Source organism: Mus musculus, chromosome 6 (genome assembly GCF_000001635.26).
Source record: "Mus musculus strain C57BL/6J chromosome 6, GRCm38.p6 C57BL/6J".
NCBI classification, from domain to species: domain Eukaryota; kingdom Metazoa; phylum Chordata; class Mammalia; order Rodentia; family Muridae; genus Mus; species Mus musculus.
This window is the reverse complement of record NC_000072.6, coordinates 57,492,849-57,512,622: the sequence shown is the minus strand read 5'-3', so window position 1 is coordinate 57,512,622 and position 19,774 is coordinate 57,492,849. Positions and strand designations below refer to the sequence as shown.

Here is a 19,774-nt window from a genome sequence, read left to right as displayed (position 1 = left end):
TGTGTGCGCGCGCGCGCGCGCGCGCGTGCGTGCACGCATGTGTATGTCTTTGTGCACACTGATACTGTGGTATGTGTCATGGAGGTTAGAGGGCAACATGTAGGAATTGGTTTTCTCCTTCCACCATGTGGATCCAAGGCATTGAGTTCAGGTATTCCAGCTTGACGTACAGCCTGATGGACAGCCTGACAGCCAACCTGATGGCAGGCCACTTTACCCACTGAGCCATCTCACCAGTCCTTCTTAGTTTGAATTTTGGGAAACAGCCTTGGCATGGGTGACACATGGCTGTAGTCCCAGCTACTCTGGAACCTGAGACAGGAGGATGCCTCGAGCACAAGAGTTCCTATTATTCTGTGTAGCAGTGAGAATTCATGTTTTCTCCTCCCCCAGTTAAAAAGAAAAGAAAAGAGAAAAGAAAAAAAAATGATGAACAGCCTCTTCAAATAACCCCTTAAAAGTACTTGCAGTTTGGGCCGTGGGTGTAGGTGTAGGGGGTTGTTATGCGTGTGGTTCTCTCTCTCTCCAGATTTGGAGAACTTTCTGGCTAATTTGAGAAGTGAGAATAAATTTATTCCGCAACTGGGAGCTGAACATATGGTCTCTTGAATGCTGGATGAGCACTCTACTAGTAAGGGAGGCCCAAAGTCCTGAGAAAAATAAAGGTTTTTACTGTTTAGCTTTGGATTTTTAATGTTAATCGAACTAACTTTTGTTTTTTGTTTTTGTTTTGTTTTGTTTGTTGTTTTTCAAGACAGGGTTTCTCTGTATAGCCCTGGCTGTCCTGGAACTCACTTTTTAGACCAGGCTGGCCTTGAACTCAGAAATCTGCCTGCCTCTGCCTCCCAAGTGCTGGGATTAAAGGCGTGCACCACCATGCCCGGCTTGAACTAACTTTTAACATGGGTTTTTTCATAATTTGTATTTCTTGGTTTTTGTCTCTGCCTATTATTTTATTACCATTTTAAATGGTTATTTTAACAACTGTATATTAAGTATAAATGGTACTTGACACATTTTAAGCAAGTTTTTTTTTCTTACAGTTGGTTTGTAAGCCGTGACATCCTTACCCACGCTTTCCTTTGCAGTCTTGGCCCGAGGATGTAGAATCTTTTGGCTTGTTTGATGCTAACTGGAACTCTCAGCACTTCCAAACACTGCTGACCAGCACTCATCTATGTGAACTGGTCCCTAAAAGTGATTTATAATCCTGCTGCAGGCAATTTCATTTATTTCCACTTTCCCATTGAAGAAGGAATATTAAAAACATTTTTGTTATAACCTTGTACATACCCATTTCTGAGGTTTTAAATGTTAAGGTAGCTTATACAGTGGTAGGTTTCTAGCCGCACTTTCATACAAAGATGTTCCTATATTTTGTTCCTTTTTATCCCTCACCCAATCTCTTCCATTTCTTGGGCTATACTCCTACCAGCAGTTTCATTGGTAAGAATCAGCATTTATTAAGGCTTGCCCATAATTGGTACCATGCTAAGGGCTTTGGGTGTGTCCTCACTGGGAGCACAGGTAATTTCTATTGCCAAGATTGCTACAGTGGAGCATAGGATATAGTTGAACCATCTGAAATTCATATGCACTTAATAACCATATGGCACATGGTTACAGGGTGAAACCATTCCAAACCTTGTTAGGTAGTTACATTTGTATCGTAAAGTGTGTGTAGAACCAGTTGGCCTTCCAGAGAAAGGATGCTGTGTGATTGCACAAGGTCCCTTGACTCCAGCGCCTGTCTCTTCTTCCCCACTCCTGCAGGCAATACAGTACGGTACCGAAGACAACAGCACTGCAGTAGTGGTGCCCTTTGGTGCTTGGGGAAAATACAAGAACTCTGAAATTACCTTCTCATTCAGCAGAAGCTTTGCCTCCAGTGGGAGATGGGCCTGATCGACAGCTCAGACTCGGAGTTCCTATGCAGCAGTGTCAGTGGGCTTATCAAGAAACTGGTAACACACAGAAGGCCACCTGTACCCGTGTGTCATTGTGACTGATCGATCCTAACAGTATAAGCTTACCAGCCACATACCCAGTAGTATTTTCATAAATCCTCATCATCATTATGGTCAACTGCACATGCTCAGTGTAAGCATCATAACACAGCTGTGAAGCCGCTGTGCATCTCTGAGCTGAATGGGAGAAGAAGCGGTTTTGGTCCATTTGATGAGTGATGAATCTGTGTTTCCTTTGTAAGGCTAGAGATTGAATCTGGGGCTTTCTAAGTTTTTAAGACTAAGAGGCAGATTTAGTTTCTTTTTAGTAAGTTTGTTCTTTATTCAGTTGGACAGGTATTTTTTTTTTTGAATTTTGATAGCTGGTCAATGTGTTATTTGCAAGTGTTCCTTTTTCCTTTCTCTGTAGAAAGCAGGTTTTCACTGGCTGACCTTGAACTCCTGGGTTCAAATGGTCTTCCTAACGTCAGCTTCCTGAGTACCTTTTAATTTTTTTTTTTTTAAAGCAGAACAAGCATATTTTTTCCCAAGAAGAGTGAGAACATATACCTAGGAGATGGGGGCATTCCAAGGGAGGGATACAAGGGATATAAGAGATAAAGGGATACAAGGTACATTTTAATAAATGTACCTAGGAGTTATAATAAAGCCTAGGTTCTCTATGACTGAATAGTGTACTCTGGATCACTTATTAGTAAATTTAACCCTGCAAAATACATGGCTAAAGTGTATACATATTTATAAATAGCTCTCTTGTGTATTTTAAATATTTTTAGCACTTCCCCATCCATTTCTATTTTTGTGGAGTTAAATATGCTATATATTGGTAACTGTTCGGTAAGCTCCAGAGAAGAATATTCTGAGGCTTTGGTCAAAATCTGTAAAGTGAAACACTGACAGTGCCAATCTTGTGTAAGTTTGTTGCTGTGTGGTTTGTATGTAGCGTTTTTATACCACTTTCTGTGCACACAGTAAGCGAGTTGGGGCCTTTGTTAGTAAAGATAATATTACAATGACTTATACTGCTATAGACATAGCTTGGGGTTTATGTCTCCAATTTCCTCATTTCTAAGATTCATGCGGAAAAAAAAATCTTTTACAAAGGATATTCAAACATGTCAGCTTGCTATGTAAATTAGGGGTGTAAAACCACACTCCTTTTTACCTGCATATAAAATTACTGTCAAACTGTGAATCCCTGAATGTGTGCTTGTAGTTAATCTATATTTTCACAGGGTAATTTAAATTTAGTATATGTGCAGTGAGTGTATATATGTATATTTTGAAGTAATATAAAATTAAAGGGAACAATCTTGTGGCGCATTTATCAGCTAGCTGTAAATTATTGATATATTTATCTCTAAGGACACTCAATAACATTGAGTGTCAAATTCTCTGTAATAAAGATTCAGTTGTTACTGGTAGATAACCACTATGGATTACAAATAAATATGGGGGCCAGTATTGGTGGCCTCTACCTATAATCTCAGGACTTAAGGAGGAGACAAGAGAATCGGGATGGTAACTTTGAAATTAGCCTGAGCTACAGAGCAAGTTCCACGGTAGCCTGAGCCACAGCTTGTCTCCCCGAACAAAGTATCAGCAACAAATGGCTGTAAGAGACATTTTATTAGGTGTCACGTATGTGGATAACCAAAGAACAGAGGCAGACATATCGTTGTGTGGTAATTCGAATATAAAGTTATGGGATATGAGAAGAACAGGAAATGTCAAAAGTGACTTGGAATTTTATGGCAGAAAACAAAGGAAAAATAATGAAATATATATACCTTCAAGTCTGACATGTTTTCTGCCTTTAACTTTTGTTTAAAATATTTAGTAGAAATAAAGAATAAGTTCTCAATAAAGAATTTAAGGGGGCTGGTGAGATGGCTCAGTGGTTAGGAGCACCCGACTGCTCTTCCGAAGGTCCAGAGTTCAAATCCCAGCAACCACATGGTGGCTCACAACCATCCGTAACAAGATCTGACTCCCTCTTCTGGTGTGTCTGAAGACAGCTACAGTGTACTTACATATAATAATAAATAAATCTTTAAAAACTAAAATTAAATTAAATTAAAAAAAAAAGAATTTAAGGTCTTTTCATGGATGTCAGTTGAAAGAAACAATGCTTTTCCAGACATGTTAGCTTACATGTGCAGTTCCAACATCTGGGGAGGCTGGGGCACAGTCATCCTGAATAGCAAGAGCCCAGGTCAAGGGACAAAATACACGGAAGAGAGTAGAGGACGTGCTCACTGTCCGAGGAAGAATGGGGAGACTAGCAGAGCTTAAAGGCCTTCTTGTTGAGTCTGGTGTTGAAAAGTTATGAAAACAACGTGTTTGTTTGTTTGTTTGTTTGTTTTTTTGTTTGTTTTTTGGTTTTGGTGTTTTTTTTTTTTGGTGTTTTTTTTTTTTTTTTTTTTGGTTTTTCAAGACAGGGTTTCTCTGTGTAGCCCTGGCTGTCCTGGAACTCACTTTGTAGACCAGGCTGGCCTTGAACTCAGAAATCTGCCTGCCTCTGCCTCCCAAGTACTGGAATTAAAGGCATGTGCCACCACATCCTGGCTTGAAAACAACTTTTAAGAGTATGGAGAACTTGTAAACTAATATGCACAACAAAATTCTCAAACATTAAAAATGACAACGTGGTGTGTCTTATTTGTTTCTGTTTTGTGTTCTTCACATTGCTGGTCTCCCTCCCCCCTTTACTTTGAAACTAGGATTGAGAATGACCTTGTGATGTTCAGAGGTTTGAGGGTCATTCATAGATGAAGGCGAGTTCCAGACCTGACAAGGAGGAATCTGTAGATGATGGCCTTGGGCGCATTTGAGCCTGTTTCTTCTGGAAAAAGCTTTTGATGGTGGCGGTGAGGTTAGGAGTGTGTAGGTGTGTGTTTAGACAGACTTGTTTTAACCTCCTGAGTGCTGAGATTATAGGCATCTGCTTTCATGCCTGATTCTACCTGAAAGAAATTTAAAGCCCAAATTCAGTCACCCTTGATTAAGCATAAAAAGTGCTGCTCTCCATAGGGACTGGGCTGCATCCTTTCCTGTAGACTTTCTTAACACACATTTGTTAAGATCAAACCTGATAAAACTACATGTTAATATGAAAAATACATGTGTCTTTATTTTCTAAGTTTTTGTATTAAAATGTAATTTAAAGAGTATATTATAATCCTTTGTGATAGTTTATAATCCTAAATTCTTAAGTCTTTTGTCAATTCAGAAGTAAATGTGTCTTGCTTCCTGTCAGCTGTTCATGTGTTAGGATTCTTTGTGTCTCTTAGCTGCTTCAAATCTAGGCTCTGGTCCTCATCTGGGGTCAAAGGATCCCTTAGGAGGGGTCAGTTTTGCTTCTGATTGTTATATGACATGAACTTTCCCATATTATATCATTTAATAATTTTTATTTTGAAGAGGTAATAGCATATAATCTAAAATACAGAAATTATTTAAAATTTGACTATTAGTTAATTTTCTAAGACTGGATATGGAATTAATCTCATGGTAACAACAGGTTTTCATGTTATGAGAATGTTTCAGGGTGGGACCTGGGGAGTTCAAGTTTGGAGTTAAATAAACTCTAGCCATGTGTTTGTGTTTTCCATTACTGTGAGGGTTCCCCATATTCCTGTGCATGTAAAACACAGGGCCATAAGATTTGGGCTGTTCCCTTACTTTCAATTTCTTAGTTTTCATTATGAGAATGGCTTAAGCAGGAATAGCAAGTTGTGTTTAACAAGATGAAGAAACCAAATGTTGACTTGCCTGCTGCTTTTGGCAGCTGGAATAAGACCAGTAGTTTCTGTGGCAGCTCACACTGATTGTCTCATGGTTGGAATGGCCCATGGTGTCACAGAATTCTGGACTGTGGGAACTCAGATGTGTCCCACCACTGAGAGCGAGTGACCTGTGGTTGGGTTCCAGTGCAAAAGTCACCACTGTGGTATAACCTGAATTAACTGAATTTCTGCTGCATTTCTCTTGTGACTATTTCTTTCATAATTTGCCAAAGTACTACTTGGTATAGTATGTTTGTAGTGAGTTTGACTATTGTTTTAAATGAATGTGCTAGAATAACTGTGAACAAACTAAAATTACCTGTTTCAATGTTGAAAACATCTTAATAAAGTGCACATTATAAACTCTTTCTAAATTCCAGTTCTTTTTTTTTTTTTTTTTTTGCATCCAGATTGTTCTTTGCTTATTGTGTCTGTGAGCATTATAAACAGTGACTGGGGTAGGTGAGAGCGGAGCTGGTTCTTCAGTAGCCAAATTCTATTTGCCTATTAATGACAGGATGCTATAGGAAAAAAAAAAAAAAACAAAAAACCTCTTTCAATATTTGTACTGAGGATTTAAGCTAGGGCCTCACAAAGGCTAGGCAAGGGTCCTCAACTAAGCCAAGTCTCCAGGCCTTTTTTCCTTTTTTTTTTTTTTTTTTTTTTTTTTTATTTTGAAACAGTGTCACTAAGTTGCCAAAAAAAATAAACTTTACGAGAAGAACCCATTTGTGAATTGGGAATTTTCAGTTCTGGCCTCTTGGAGATGTTAGAGAACAAGAGAATCTTGTCAGTCTTTGAAATATAGGTTACAAAATACCCCCTAAGTGAAAAGGCAAAGGGAATGGAATTATTAAAGCTGGAGAAGAGGAAAAGATGAGAGGTAATTTAATTATGGAGGGGGGACTGTTTGGGGAGTGTGGAGCTTCCCTCGCACACACTGTAAGGGGATGAATCTCTTTATGGTATTCTGAGAGAAATGATTTGTGGATTTTATTTCTAACATTTGAAAAGTTCTTTTCCTGCATCACGCATAATTTACATATGATCTGTGTTGAAGACCAAGAAATAGTGAAAACAAGGTCTTCTCAGAACCATTACTGTCCAGAGTCATCCTATGACAGCGCAGTCTGTTCAAATCTTGAGAAATGTGACATAAATCAAAAGCTATCATTCATAACCCATACTAGAATACTTCTATCTAAACTCGGCCACTTTTCTACTCAAATAAATAATTTTAATATAAAGACTAGAAACACGGCTAAAGAGATGACTCAATATGTAAAGCTCTTGCTATGCAAGCCTTTTTACCTGAGTTCACATCCTCAGCATTCATGTCAAAGCCAAATACAGAAGGACACATGCCCTTTAATCCCAATGCAGGCAGCCCTAGTAGGAGATAGGCTGAGGAAAGGTGATGAGCTAAAGCTCACAGGCCAACTAGCCCAACGCATGCAAGTGTGAGCAAAAAACTCTGTCTCAAACAAGATAGAAGGCATGGACAGAAATCAAACATTGTCTTATGGCATATGTAAGACTTCCACAGCATGCACATATTCACACAGGGGCAGGGAAAGAGGGAGAGAGAGAGAGAGAGAGGGAGGGAGGGAGGGAGGGAGGGAGGGAAAGAGAGAGAGAGAGAGAGAGAGAGCTAAACCAAGCATTTTAAATTAGGCTTCCTTTATGTATTTTTCAGAAGGGATGGAGATGTTACTTCAGATATAATACTGTATCCCGATTTGTCATTTTCTTAAACCAATCTGAAACAATGAAATGACAGCAGTAAATCTGCTACTTGGAACCTTAAATGATTTACATGGCTCTGGGGCCTCAGTCTAACAGTTGGTTTATGATGCGGTTTCAGGATAACACATTTAAGCCTGGTTTGTTCCTTCCTCCAAAGCTGACATGAATCCATAAAGCCTTTAAAGGATGACTCTAAAATATACAAAAGAATTCTCTGAGGCATATTTTCAGATTGTTTATGTAAGGTTTTTAGATTTCTGACTTTCCTTTCATGATGATCCCTACTGTGGGATGCTGTCTCCAGGTTAGCTGATAAATGTATAACATCAACCAGACATACCACTCAGCTACCTGCTCCATCCAGTACGTTCCTCACTCATCTTCTATTCCATGGATCTTAGGTGCTGTGTGCATATTGTAAGCGTTGATTGCCTAGGTCCACTGAGTCAGAACCTCTGAGTTTGACTGACTCTGGACCCCACACTGGGGAGCCAGCATTTTAACAGGTTCTAATGAAGGCAATCAGAGAAATGTCAGGGGTCTAGCACTGCTCAATGTCGACTTTCAGTTCTAGCTCTGGGAAAATGATGCTTTGGAGAGCCTGACACACAGATGCTCAACTTTTTCAAAGAGATTGCTGCATGTGTAGGTTAAGGGCAACAGTGGCTTTCCCTGTATGACTGGCCTCTGCTGCCCAGACCCTCCCTCCCAAGCCCACAACCTTGAATTGCAAAAACCTGGCATGTTTGTCTTTGGCTGCACAGCCTCCTCTCCAGCCTACCTGCCTGAAATTGAGGCTTCTGTCCTCTATCCTATTTGTCTTTATTGCCCTCTTCTCTCCAAAAGACCACAGTCTGTTCTCACTAGATGCCTCCACCCTCTGACAAAGCTCTCTATTACAATAGAGAGCTTATCTATTGCATAGATAGTATATTCTGAGTATTTGCACCCTCACCCTCTCTTATCATCCCTCACCCCTTTTACCACACCCACTTCATACTTAAAAAGCCCTTCCCTAAATTTATGTCTCTTTTGCTTTTTTAATTAATTAATTTACATCAAATGCTGCCTCCTTCTGGTCCCCCCACAAAGACCCATCCCTCATACCCTTCTCCACTGAGAGGGTACACCCCCCCCCCCACGCCCCCCCCCCCCCGGATATCCCCTCAACCCTGGCTCATCAAGTCTCTGCCAGGGTAGGTGCATCCTCTCTCACCGAGGCCAGACAAGGCAGCCCTGTTGGGAAACAGATACCACAGTCAGGCTACAGCTTTAGGGAGAGCCTCTGCTCCAGTTTTTAGGGGGCCCATGTGGAGACTGAGCTGCATGTCTGATACATATGTGCCAGGGACCTCATTTAAGCCCCTGTGTGTTCTTTGGTTGGTGGCTCAGTCTATGATTTCTCCCAAAGGTCTGGTTTGTTGTCTCTGTTGGTCATCCTGTGGGATTCCTATGTCCTTCAGGGCCTTCAATCCTTCCCCCTGACTCTTCCATAAAAGTCCCTGACCTCCATCCAATGTTTGACTGTGGATATCTGCATCTGTTTCAGTATATGTCAGAGGACAGTTATGCTAGGCTCCTGTATATAAGCATAACAGAGTACCATTAATAGTGTCAGGGACTAATGTTTGCTCATGGTGTGGTTTTAAAATTTGGCCAGTTATTGGTTGGCCATTCCTATATCTCTGCTCCATATTTGTCCCTGAATTTCTTTTAGACAAAACAAATTTTGGGTCAAAAGTTCTGTGAGTGAGTTGGTATCCTTATCACTCTACTGAGGGATCCTACTGGGTAGTCTCCTCAGGTTCCATTTCTTCACTGGTAAGCATCTTGGCTAAAGTCACCCACATTGACTCCTGGTAGCATCTACCATCTCAGTTCTCTGGGTCTTCTTAAAGATTCACCTCACCCCACTCACTCCTGGCAGCTGCAGTTTGGATCTCTCCTGTATCTCCACCCACCTGACCATGCCCCCCATTCCCCTCTCTCTCTCCTCTCCCATCTTCTTCCCTTTCTCCCTCTGCCTCCTGTGACTATTTTGTTCTCCCTTGTGTCATGGGTATTCTGTACCTTATGGCTAATATCCACTTATTAGTGAGTATATACTATGCATGTCCTTTTGGGTCTGTGTTAGTTCCATGCATTTGCCTTCAAATTTCATGATATCCTTGTTTATAATACCTGCATCCCATTGTGTAAAGGAACCACATTTTCTGTATCCATTCTTCAGTTGATGGGCATTTGGGTTGTTTCCAGTTTCTGGTTATCGTGAATAAAGCTGCTATGAACATCGTGGAGCACATATCCTTGTGGTATGGTGGAGCATCTTTTGAATATATGCCCAATAGAGGTATAGGTGGGTCTTCAGGTAGAACTATTTTCATTTTTCTGAGAAACCACCAGATTGATTCCCAGAGTGGTTCCACAAGTTTGCAATCCCACCAGCAATGGAGGAGTGTTCCCCTTTCTTCACATCCTTGCCAGCATATGCTGTCACTTGAATTTTTGATCTTAGCCATTCTGATTGGTATAAGGTAGAATCTCAGGGTTGTTTTGATTTGTATTTCCTTGGTGATTAAGGACGCTGAGCATTTCTTTAAGTGCTTCTTGGCCACTCAAGACTCCTCTATTGAGAATTCTTGTTTCATGGACACTAAGTTTAACTAATGTGCATCTATCCATTGGAGCATGATAGGCTCCTCAATGGATATAAAACTGAAAACAGTGTTTGTCCCTCACCCAGAATCCATTGGTAGGCAATAGTTCAGCAGGGAGGAATAGGCCAAGTGGGCCCCTCCTACTCTGTGCTTGACAGTTGACAGGCCCATGAGGGCCATTCTCTGTCCACTAAGCCAAAGGATCCAAATGAGAATATGCAAACACCTTTGACATTCAGCGGTGCCCTCTGTAGAAGAGTCTTGTAGGAAAGAAGTATACGTATAAACATGCACTCTAACCAATATATACAAGTATTCTAGGTGTGTGAAGGAAGATAAATCTTTAACTCATTCTTATGAACTTTGTGAGCTAAAACAGAGGATCTCTCTCCTACTGGCCATCTCTCTTCTTGCTCTTTAATAGATATTCCAGTGTTAGGGCATCTTAGAGAACAAGATTTTCTTCTATGAGGGCCAAAATATTACCACAATTGAGCTAAATATTTGAGAATTGTGAATTTTAAAATACACTCTCTGGGCAATGCACCCAATTTTTTTAAAAAGAAAAAGATGAAAGAAAAGTGCATCTCCCAGAGTCTAGAGTTTTCCTTTTATAATTGATTAATTTAAAAAAAAAAAGCCCAAATCAGAAGCTTTACCATGAAGACATTCACTGTAGTATTGTTTATAAATATAAGTGAAAAGAATCCAGAAGGTTCACTTTAGTAAAGTAGTATAAAAGAGAGCCATTGTTTTATGAACCATCATGTGCCCATTAAAATAGTGTTTATGCAAAGTCATTAAAGACATAGGGGCAATTCATATAATATAAGGCTACACAAAGGAAAAGCATACAGCCTTGAATGCATAGTATCAGCTCTAGAAAACAGACATGGATAAACCAGAAGAGCAACGGTGAGTACTTAGACTGGGATTTTTATGCATGGCTTGTTCTTCCCAAATAACACCATTCTGTGCATGTCAGATGCTCACTTTGAGTGTGTGTCACTTTTCTAGTAAAAAATAAATAAGTAAAATCAGAAAGTAATAGCTCAAGAGAGAAGATGCTCAACCCCCATACTTCGGGGGCTCAGGCAATTACTGGCCCTGAGTCAGGCTCAGCGGGTGTTTTAATCCATTCCTGTTCTCCCTTGTGTACCAGCCTCCTCATAGGCAGACAGCCTGTAGCTTGCCATATTTTACAAGAGGAGTCTTTCACCTTGAGCATATCAAGAATCTGATGAGCATGTACTAGTGGACACTGTGCTGTCTGCTCCTCTGTTACTTACTTGCTAAATTTGCTGCCCAGCTGTATACATGGTAATATCCATGCATATTGCCTATGTCCACACAACATGCATGGTGCTCCTGTGTGGGCATTTATCATGTAAAAGAGCTTCAGTCAATCGATTCTACAGTAATGGTTGCCAGATAATGGTGCTTACCTATGCACAGCACTCTCCTAAGTGCTTTAGAGGCATTGATTCTGATGACTCCCACAACTCTGTGTGGTAGACATAATTTTCATCCTTCCCTCTGGATGGCAAAGCTGGGTGCATTAAGATTAATAGTCTTGCACAATTAGCTTGTGAGGGGTATGTGGGGCTCTCTGGATGTAGGTGCCTGAATCAAGGCTGGGAGCTCTCTATTGCAGGTATCCCCAAAATATTCTGGTTGTGTTTGGAAAACAACACAAGACATTTTCTTTGGTAAGCAATCCTTAAAAGTGTTGGAGGAAATGTAGCCATTCCACTCTCCAAATACCACATCTACCATTATATGCAACACCTCCAAATACCATTGTTAGCTGAAATTTATAGTAAAAAGGAGAATGATCAAAGGAAGTGTTCAGAAGAGAGAGAGAGAGAAGAGAGAGAGAGAGGGAGAGAGAGAGAGAGAGAGAGAGAGAGAGAGATCACCAGTAAGGTCTACAAATGCCAGTGTACAGGGGAGGCTGAAGACTAAACAATTTAAAAGTCTTAACTGAATATCCTGGCTTTATCAAAGGCTCTTTTATTATTTCCTAGAGTCAGCTTCCCTGAATTCTCCTTGTCCTGCTAGCTATCACTGCCTCTCAGAGGCTGTGTTAACATCCCTAACTCATTATCTATCTTTCCAGTTCTTGTAGGCCATCCAGGCAATGAGTTCCATAGAACCTACCCTCATAGTGACCCATGGTCTTTACTCCTTTACTCCTACTACTGTACTCCAAATCAAACATCTTCTAACTTAGGCTTTCTGACGTTTTTCACATTGACACCCCAGAAGGTAAACACACGTGAATGGCATGGAGAAAATGATGGGGTTGTGTTTACAGTCCCCTCACCAGAGACTCTCAGCTGTCTCTCTCAGTTATACCTCTTGTATAACTGAGAAGAACTGATGGAAGCCCATGTCCCTAACACCCTGTCAGGTTTAGATTTCTTCCTTTTCTCTGCTTCAGTACCTTCTGCCTTTCCCACCCAAACAAGACAGCCAGTCTTTCCTTACAAAGATAAGGCTGAGTAGGGAACTGTATTGTATCCCTATTAAACATCAATTGGGCTCTCTCTCTCTCTCTCTCTCTCTCTCTCTCTCTCACACACACACACACACACACACACACACACACACACACACACACACACACACACACACGAAACATGAGAGATGCATCCCACAACCTTTGTGTCCAGACCCATCAGTCTTTTGGGAGAAGACCTATCTAGATTCAAATTCTGACTCCTTTTTGCTGCTGCCTTAGGGAGTATATGTGGGTAACTCATATTTCTGTTTCCTGATCTGCAAAATGTTATCCCCCCTCAATGGATTAATATGCAAAGGAGTGACCTGTTAAGTCTAAAAACTCTGTAGTATATTCATGTAAGATAAGGTGTCTTAGTTACTTCTCCATTGCTGTGACAAAACCCCATGACAGCTTATAAGAAGAGGCAATTTAATAGGAAAACAGTTTATTTGGGCCATACAGTGCAGGGGAAGGAGCCTATTACCATCATGGCAAGGATCATGGCCACAGGCAGGCTGGGTGCTGGAGCAGGGCCTGACAGTTCATATCCCAGTCCAAAAACAGGAAGTAGAGCAAAAATACACTGTGAATGGACACTTGAAGCACTCCGTCCTGCTGCCCCTCAGTAACACACCTCCACCAACAAAGCACACACCTTCCAATCTTTCCCAAACAATTCATGACCTGGGACCAAGTACTCAAACATATGAATGACCTCATATGGGGCCATTCTCATTCAAAGCACCGCATGAGGGTTAGTAAATACTCTAGCCAGCCTACCAGTTCAATGTATATCTCTGCATTGTTTACAGATCAATAAACTCAAGCATAATAAGACTCTGGGGCCACCTGTGCTCAGCTCTTATGCTCATAACACTCCCTGATCTGATCCTACTCCCTTTCCTCTATAGTGCACACAGTAGATGCCTTCTGCTATATAGCCCTGACCAACCCTCACCTCCTTCTGATGACTCCTGGTCAAACTCCAATTACACATATTTTAAGTTTCATTTGTTGTTTGACACCCAATGTATTACTATCTGTCTCTGTTATAAATATGCCATCTTTCCAGAAAGATGCAAAACTCCTAGCACTACATCTCCTGTCTACAATAGGTTCCCTGTAAGTGTTTGGTGATGGTAGTGGTGATATTCAGGAGATAGTAAATCTGCTAAGCATGTGATTTGCTGCAACTAATAAAAGAACAATTCCTTATAATGGCTTTAATTCACTTGTGAGATGAACATGAGATAAGAGAAGGAAGTGTCCCTCTATTTGAATAATATTTTACTTTAATGGGTAAATATTAAATTCTTCCTACCATCACTTAGTGGTCCTCTTCTGCTGTTATTTGAAAGGAATAAATGCATCATTTAAATGTCATTACTTGAATGTTGCCATAATTGTTTATAGTCACTACCTATACATTTAAATTTCAGTTCATCCCTTTTTCTCAGAGCAGATAATTTCTGTTAACATTAGGTGAAGCACTTACTAGAATTTTATATCATATTTACAAAGCCCAAAGAATCCATGAAAAAAATAAAAAAAATAAAAATAACTTAATAGAGGTGGCAAACAAATAGGCCGTTGGTGAACAGTAGAAGCACTGTGCCGAGGTTTCACATTATTATCAGCTCCCTTGACCTCCAGCCTGCAGAGGGAGTTGCCTTTCTTTCACAGGTCTCTGTGTCCCCAGATCTGCACATAGCACCTGACCCATGCTGGGGATCTGGGACAGTTTTCATTATTGGAACTCCACCCCACACCTATAGTTAGACAGACAGCTCACTTTGAGGCCTTAAGAAATCTGTGCTTTGTCCAAACACTATGTATATTTGTTACAAAGAAATGAATAAATGAAGAATGAATAAGTAGATACAGCTGCTTACCTAAGCTATCTAATACCTAAACTGGATGTTGTGTCAGCCACAGTACATGCTGGGCATGACAGCATGCACCTGTAATCCTAAACACAGGGAGAGAGGCAAGAGGATCCCTGGGGCTCACTAGCCAGCCAGACCAGCCAAGTAAGTGACCTCCAGACTCAGTGAGAGACTCTGACTCAAAAATTAAAGTGGAAAGCAAATAAGGAAGCCATTTAGAGTCAACTTCTGTCCTTTACATGCTTAGGCACACATGTGTAAATGCACATAGATACAGACACAGGCACACGCACATAGACACACACACACACACACACACACACACAAACACACATACACGCCAAGACAACTTGATTTTTGTGCATTAGTTACTAAGAACCTGACTAATAATCTCCTTAAATACAAATAGAATTATTTTTTATTCTATAAAATATCAGGGAAACATTAATTGGAGGGGACAGCTTGGCCAGAGGGAGCAGAGGTAGGTAGAGAATAAAACTTTCTAGAGAATCCAAGGTAGCTAGCTTAGATATAAGAGATCAAGTGTCATGATTTGCAATGAAGCAGCAAGCACAGCTCCCAGAGGACAAGACTCCACAACTAGGAATATAAGCCTTCATTCTGTGAAAAACTGAAACACATTGAATGATATTAAAATGAAACAATGAAATAATTGATTAAGTGTTTTTGGAAAGATCTTTCTAGTTTGCAAAGAAAATATTGGGAAGAAAGCATAAGAGGAAGGAAACCATTCACAACCATATTTACCTACCAACTGGGTGGTGCCTTAAAGAGTCGTTATAGTCTCAAGACACAGAAATGAATATCCTTGCTCTCTTGGAGCTCTCTCACTGAAATCCAAGACAGACAAAGAAATGAAATGGAATCTAGAGTGTGCCATATGTGAGAATTGTTATGGGCATGGAATATAAGGCAGAAATGGAAGAGCCTAGACAAGGAAAAGGTGTGGGAAGTTTCCCGTTTTATGAAGAAGTCACAGAAATAATCCTTAGGAATATGACTCAGGAGAAAATGGCTGAAGGAGGGCGGGGTCAGCTATGCTATAACTATAGATAGAACATTCTATCAGAAGAGCCCTGAATGTAAAAGTCCTGAAGCCAGGCGTGGTGGCACACACCTTTAATCCCAGCACTCGGGAGGCAGAGGCAGGCAGATTTCTGAGTTCGAGACCAGCCTGGTCTACAGAGTGAGTTCCAGGACAGCCAGAGCTAAAAGAGAAACCCTGTCTCGAAAAACAAAACAAAACAAAACAAAACAAAACAAAACAAAACAAAACAAAACAAAGTCCTGAGACCAGAACTTTCTGGCCTTCTAGGGTGGCAGCTAGAAAACAGGCTCAATGTATACAGGTGAGGAGTGAACAAGGAAAGAAGTGAGAAGAAAAGGTGAGTGTGGAACTCCGTGTAAGACATGGGGGCCACTGGGAGAACAGGAGTTATGACCCTAAGTGGCATAGTAATTCATCAATGCATTATGAGGGAGGTTCACTCTAACCTCTGTGTGGAATTAGGAAGGGCAAAGGGCAGACTTGTATAAGAGAAGACTGGGATAATAGCAGGAGAGTTTAGTGTGGAAGATGTCACAACCAGCTAGGCAAAGAGTGTTTCGTAGGTAGAAATGGAATAAATAAGAAGTGGTAAGATTCAGGGTCTGCTTTGAAGATCAAGTCACGGATTTCTCACAGTGCGTGAAATATTGAAAATTGAAGAGCTATGGTGGTGTCAAGAATAACTGGAAGCCTAAAATGACCATTCACCAAAGTGCATAAGATGATGATAAGGTGGAGGGCCAATGCCATGTCCAGGGTTCCAAAGAGACATCCAAGCAGAAATACTGAGTTGAAGGTTGGAAAGAGTCAGACTAGGATAGAAGTTTGGCTGGATTACAGATTTGGAGTCCGATGTGCCTGCAGCTGAAACAATGCCTAAGACTGAATGACCCCAGAAAAGAGGATGATAAAGGACTGAGCCAGTGAAGAACCCAGAAATGACTGAGGAAACCCAAGCAGTGAATAGTGGAAGCCTGGTGTAGATGTCATGTCCTAGATAAAGGCCCAGATCTGTGTTAAATGCCCTTCCAGAGGTCTTCGGGCCCTCAGACAGCAGCCTCAGTACAGTCAGAAGATGGGGAAATGAAATGTGATAAATGGGGAAGGGACTGGCCTCAGAGAGTGGACCGTCTCCTTTAATAGAATTCAGGTAGCTCATGCGATAAAAAAGAATTAATGAATGTAGACACATTTAGAAGAGAAGCATTGTGGGTGATTGGTAATAATGCCATAGCAAAAAGAAAAAAAATTAGATGTGAGGATAAAAATTCAAAAATAATGACTTAATGAATTTTGTTCAGAATACAAAAATAGGAAATGCAATTAATTATTGATTATACTCACAAACGCTTCTTTCAACTGCAGAAACATGGTGTTACATTCTAAATGGCATGTGTTGTTCCATCCAGCAGGACCCAGTTATTCGTGGGTGCGAGGGGGACCACAAACCTGGAAGAGAAATGGAGGAGTGTTCCTCTTTCTCCACATCCACGCCAGCATCTGCTGTCACCTGAATTTTTCATCTTAGCCATTCTGACTGGTGTGAGGTGGAATCTCAGGGTTGTTTTGATTTGCATTTCCCTGATGAATAAGGATGTTGAACATTTTTTCAGGTGCTTCTCTGCCATTCGGTATTCCTCAGGTGAGAATTCTTTGTTCAGTTCTGAGCCCCATTTTTTAATGGGGTTGTTCGATTTTCTGAAGTCCACCTTCTTGAATTCTTTATATATGTTGGATATTAGTCCCCTATCTGATTTAGGATAGGTAAAGATCCTTTCACAATCTGTTGGTGGTCTTTTTGTCTTATTGACGGTGTCTTTTGCCTTGCAGAAACTTTGGAGTTTCATTAGGTCCCATTTGTCAATTCTCGATCTTACAGCACATGCCATTGCTCTTCTGTTCAGGTATTTTTCCCCTGTGCCCATATCTTCAAGGCTTTTCCCCACTTTCTCCTCTATAAGTTTCAGTGTCTCTGGTTTTATGTGGAGTTCCTTGATCCACTTAGATTTGACCTTAGTACAAGGAGATAAGTATGGATCGATTCGCATTCTTCTACATGATAACAACCAGTTGTGCCAGCACCAATTGTTGAAAATGCTGTCTTTCTTCCACTGGATGGTTTTAGCTCCCTTGTCGAAAATCAAGTGACCATAGGTGTGTGGATTCATTTCTGGGTCTTCAATTCTATTCCATTGGTCTACTTGTCTGTTTCTATACCAGTACCATGCAGTTTTTATCACAATTGCTCTGTAGTAAAGCTTTAGGTCAGGCATGGTGATTCCACCAGAGGTTCTTTTATCCTTGAGAAGACTTTTTGCTATCCTAGGTTTTTTTCCCCCCTTTCCCCTTTCCCCCCTTTCCCCCTTTCCCCTTTCCACCTTTCCACCTTTCCACCTTTCCACCTTTCCACCTTTCCACCTTCCTCCTTTCTTTAGGGGGAAAGAAAGATGTGATGTGTGCCAAGGAGGAAGGTGAAAAGGTGGAGGGGGAAAGAGGGAAGGAAGAAAGGTGAAAGGGGGAAGAAAGAAAGGGGAAAGGAAGGAGGAAAGGTGGAAAGGTGGAAAGGTGGAAAGGTGGAAAGGTGGAAAGGTGGAAAGGTGGAAAAGGGGAAAGGGGGAAAAGGGGAAAGGGGAAAGGGGGCAAGGAGAAAGGCACACATCATATCTTTCTTTCCCCCTAAAGGGGGGAGGGGAAAAGGGGAAAGGGGGCAGGGGGAAAGGGGGGAACTGGAAAAGGGGGAAGGGGGAGGGGGAGAGGGGGATGGGGGAAGGGGAAAGGGGGTATAACCTTTCTTTCCCCCTAAAGAAAGGGGGAAGGGGGAAAGTAGGGAGGGGAAAGGGGGAAGGGGGACGGGGAAAGAGGAAAGGGGCAAAGGGCAAAGTTTTTCCCCTCGCCCCCTTTCCCCTTTCCCCTCCACCTTTCTCATTTCCCCCTGCCCCCTTTCCCCTTTCCCCTTCCCCCCTCTCCCCTTTAGGGGGAAAGAAAGATGTGATGTGTGCCAAGGAGAAAGGTAGAAAGGGGGAAATGGGGAAGGGGGAAAGGAGAAAGGGGGAGGGGGAAAAGGGAAAGGGGGTGAGGGGGAAGGGGGGAGAGGGAAAGGGGAGGGGAAGGGGAAAGGGGAAACAACCTTTCCCCCTCCCCCATTTCTCCTTTCACCCTCCCCCCTTTTCCCCTTTTCCCCTTTCCCCTTTCCTCTTTCCCCCTTCCCCCTTCCACGTTTCCCCTTCCCCCTTTCTACCTTTCCACCTTCCTCCTTGGCCCACATATCTTTCTTTCCACCTAAAGGGGGGAGGGGGGAAGGGGAAAGGGGGAAGAGGGAAAGGGGCAGGGGGGAAAGGGGAAAAACCTTTCTTTCCCCCTAAAGAAAGAAAGGGGGAAGGGGAAAAGTGGGGAGGGGGAAAGGGGAAGGAGGAAAGGGGAAAGGCGGGAGGGGGAAAGGTTTTTCCTCCTTTTCCCCTTGCCCCCTTTTCCCTTTCCCCCTCCCACCTTTCCCCTTTCCCCCTCCCCCTTTCCCCTTTCCCCCTCCCCCTTTCCCCATTTCCCCTCTCCCCTTCCCCTTTTCCCCCTTTCTACCTTCCTCCTTGGCACACATCACATCTTTCTTTCCCCCTAAAGGGGGAGGGGGAAAGAAGGGGGGAAACTGGGAAAGGGGGAGGGGAGAGGGGGAAATGGGGAATGGGAAAGGAGGCAAGGGGAAAGGGGGCATAACCTTTCTTTCCCCCTAAAGAAAGAAAGGGGAAAGGGGGAAAGTAGGGAGGGGGAAAAGGGGAAGGGGTACAGGGAAAGAGGAAAGGGGGCGAGGGGCAAGGTTTTTTCCCTCGCCCCCTTTCCCCCTTCCCCTTTCTCCTTTCCCCTCCCCCTTTCTCCTTTCCCCTTTCCTCTTTCCCCCTTTCCACCTTCCTTCTTGGCACACATCACATCTTTCTTTCCCCCTAAAGGGGGAGGGGGAAAGGGGAAAGGGGGAAACTGGGAAAGGGGGAGGGGGAGAGGGGGAAATGGGGAATGGGAAAGGGGGCAAGGGGAAAGGGGGCATAACCTTTCTTTCCCCCTAAAGAAAGAAAGGGGGAAGGGGGAAAGTAGGGAGGGGGGAAAAGGGGAAGGGATACAGGGAAAGAGGAAAGGGGGAGAGGGGCAAGGTTTTTTCCCTCGCCCCCT

The 19,774-nt window shown here is 42.2% G+C and overlaps 1 protein-coding gene and 1 long non-coding RNA gene across 16 annotated transcripts in view; one reads left to right on the top strand and one right to left on the bottom strand.

The window, feature by feature from the left end:
* Positions 1-6,121, top strand: part of Ppm1k (protein phosphatase 1K (PP2C domain containing)) — a 29,051-nt gene extending 22,930 nt beyond the window's left edge. For all 5 annotated transcript variants that reach the window (NR_156745.1, NR_156744.1, NR_156746.1 and 2 more), the window contains one exon: positions 1,774-6,121. Coding sequence is in view for 1 of the 5 variants with exons in the window: in NM_175523.5 (NP_780732.1) it covers positions 1,774-1,905 (132 nt within the window). In the remaining 4 variants the exon portion in view is untranslated. The remainder of the gene's footprint in view (positions 1-1,773) is intronic.
* Positions 6,120-19,774, bottom strand: part of 4930533I22Rik — a 42,431-nt gene continuing 28,776 nt past the window's right edge. For 8 of the 11 annotated variants that reach the window (XR_001785264.1, XR_377720.2, XR_869131.1 and 5 more), the window contains one exon: positions 16,932-17,068. This is a non-coding gene — a long non-coding RNA (RIKEN cDNA 4930533I22 gene). Of the gene's footprint in view, positions 6,277-13,092; positions 14,009-16,931; positions 17,069-19,774 lie in introns of those variants that run through there. The other 3 variants (XR_377716.4, XR_377718.4, XR_003956444.1) reach the window with 2 other exon arrangements.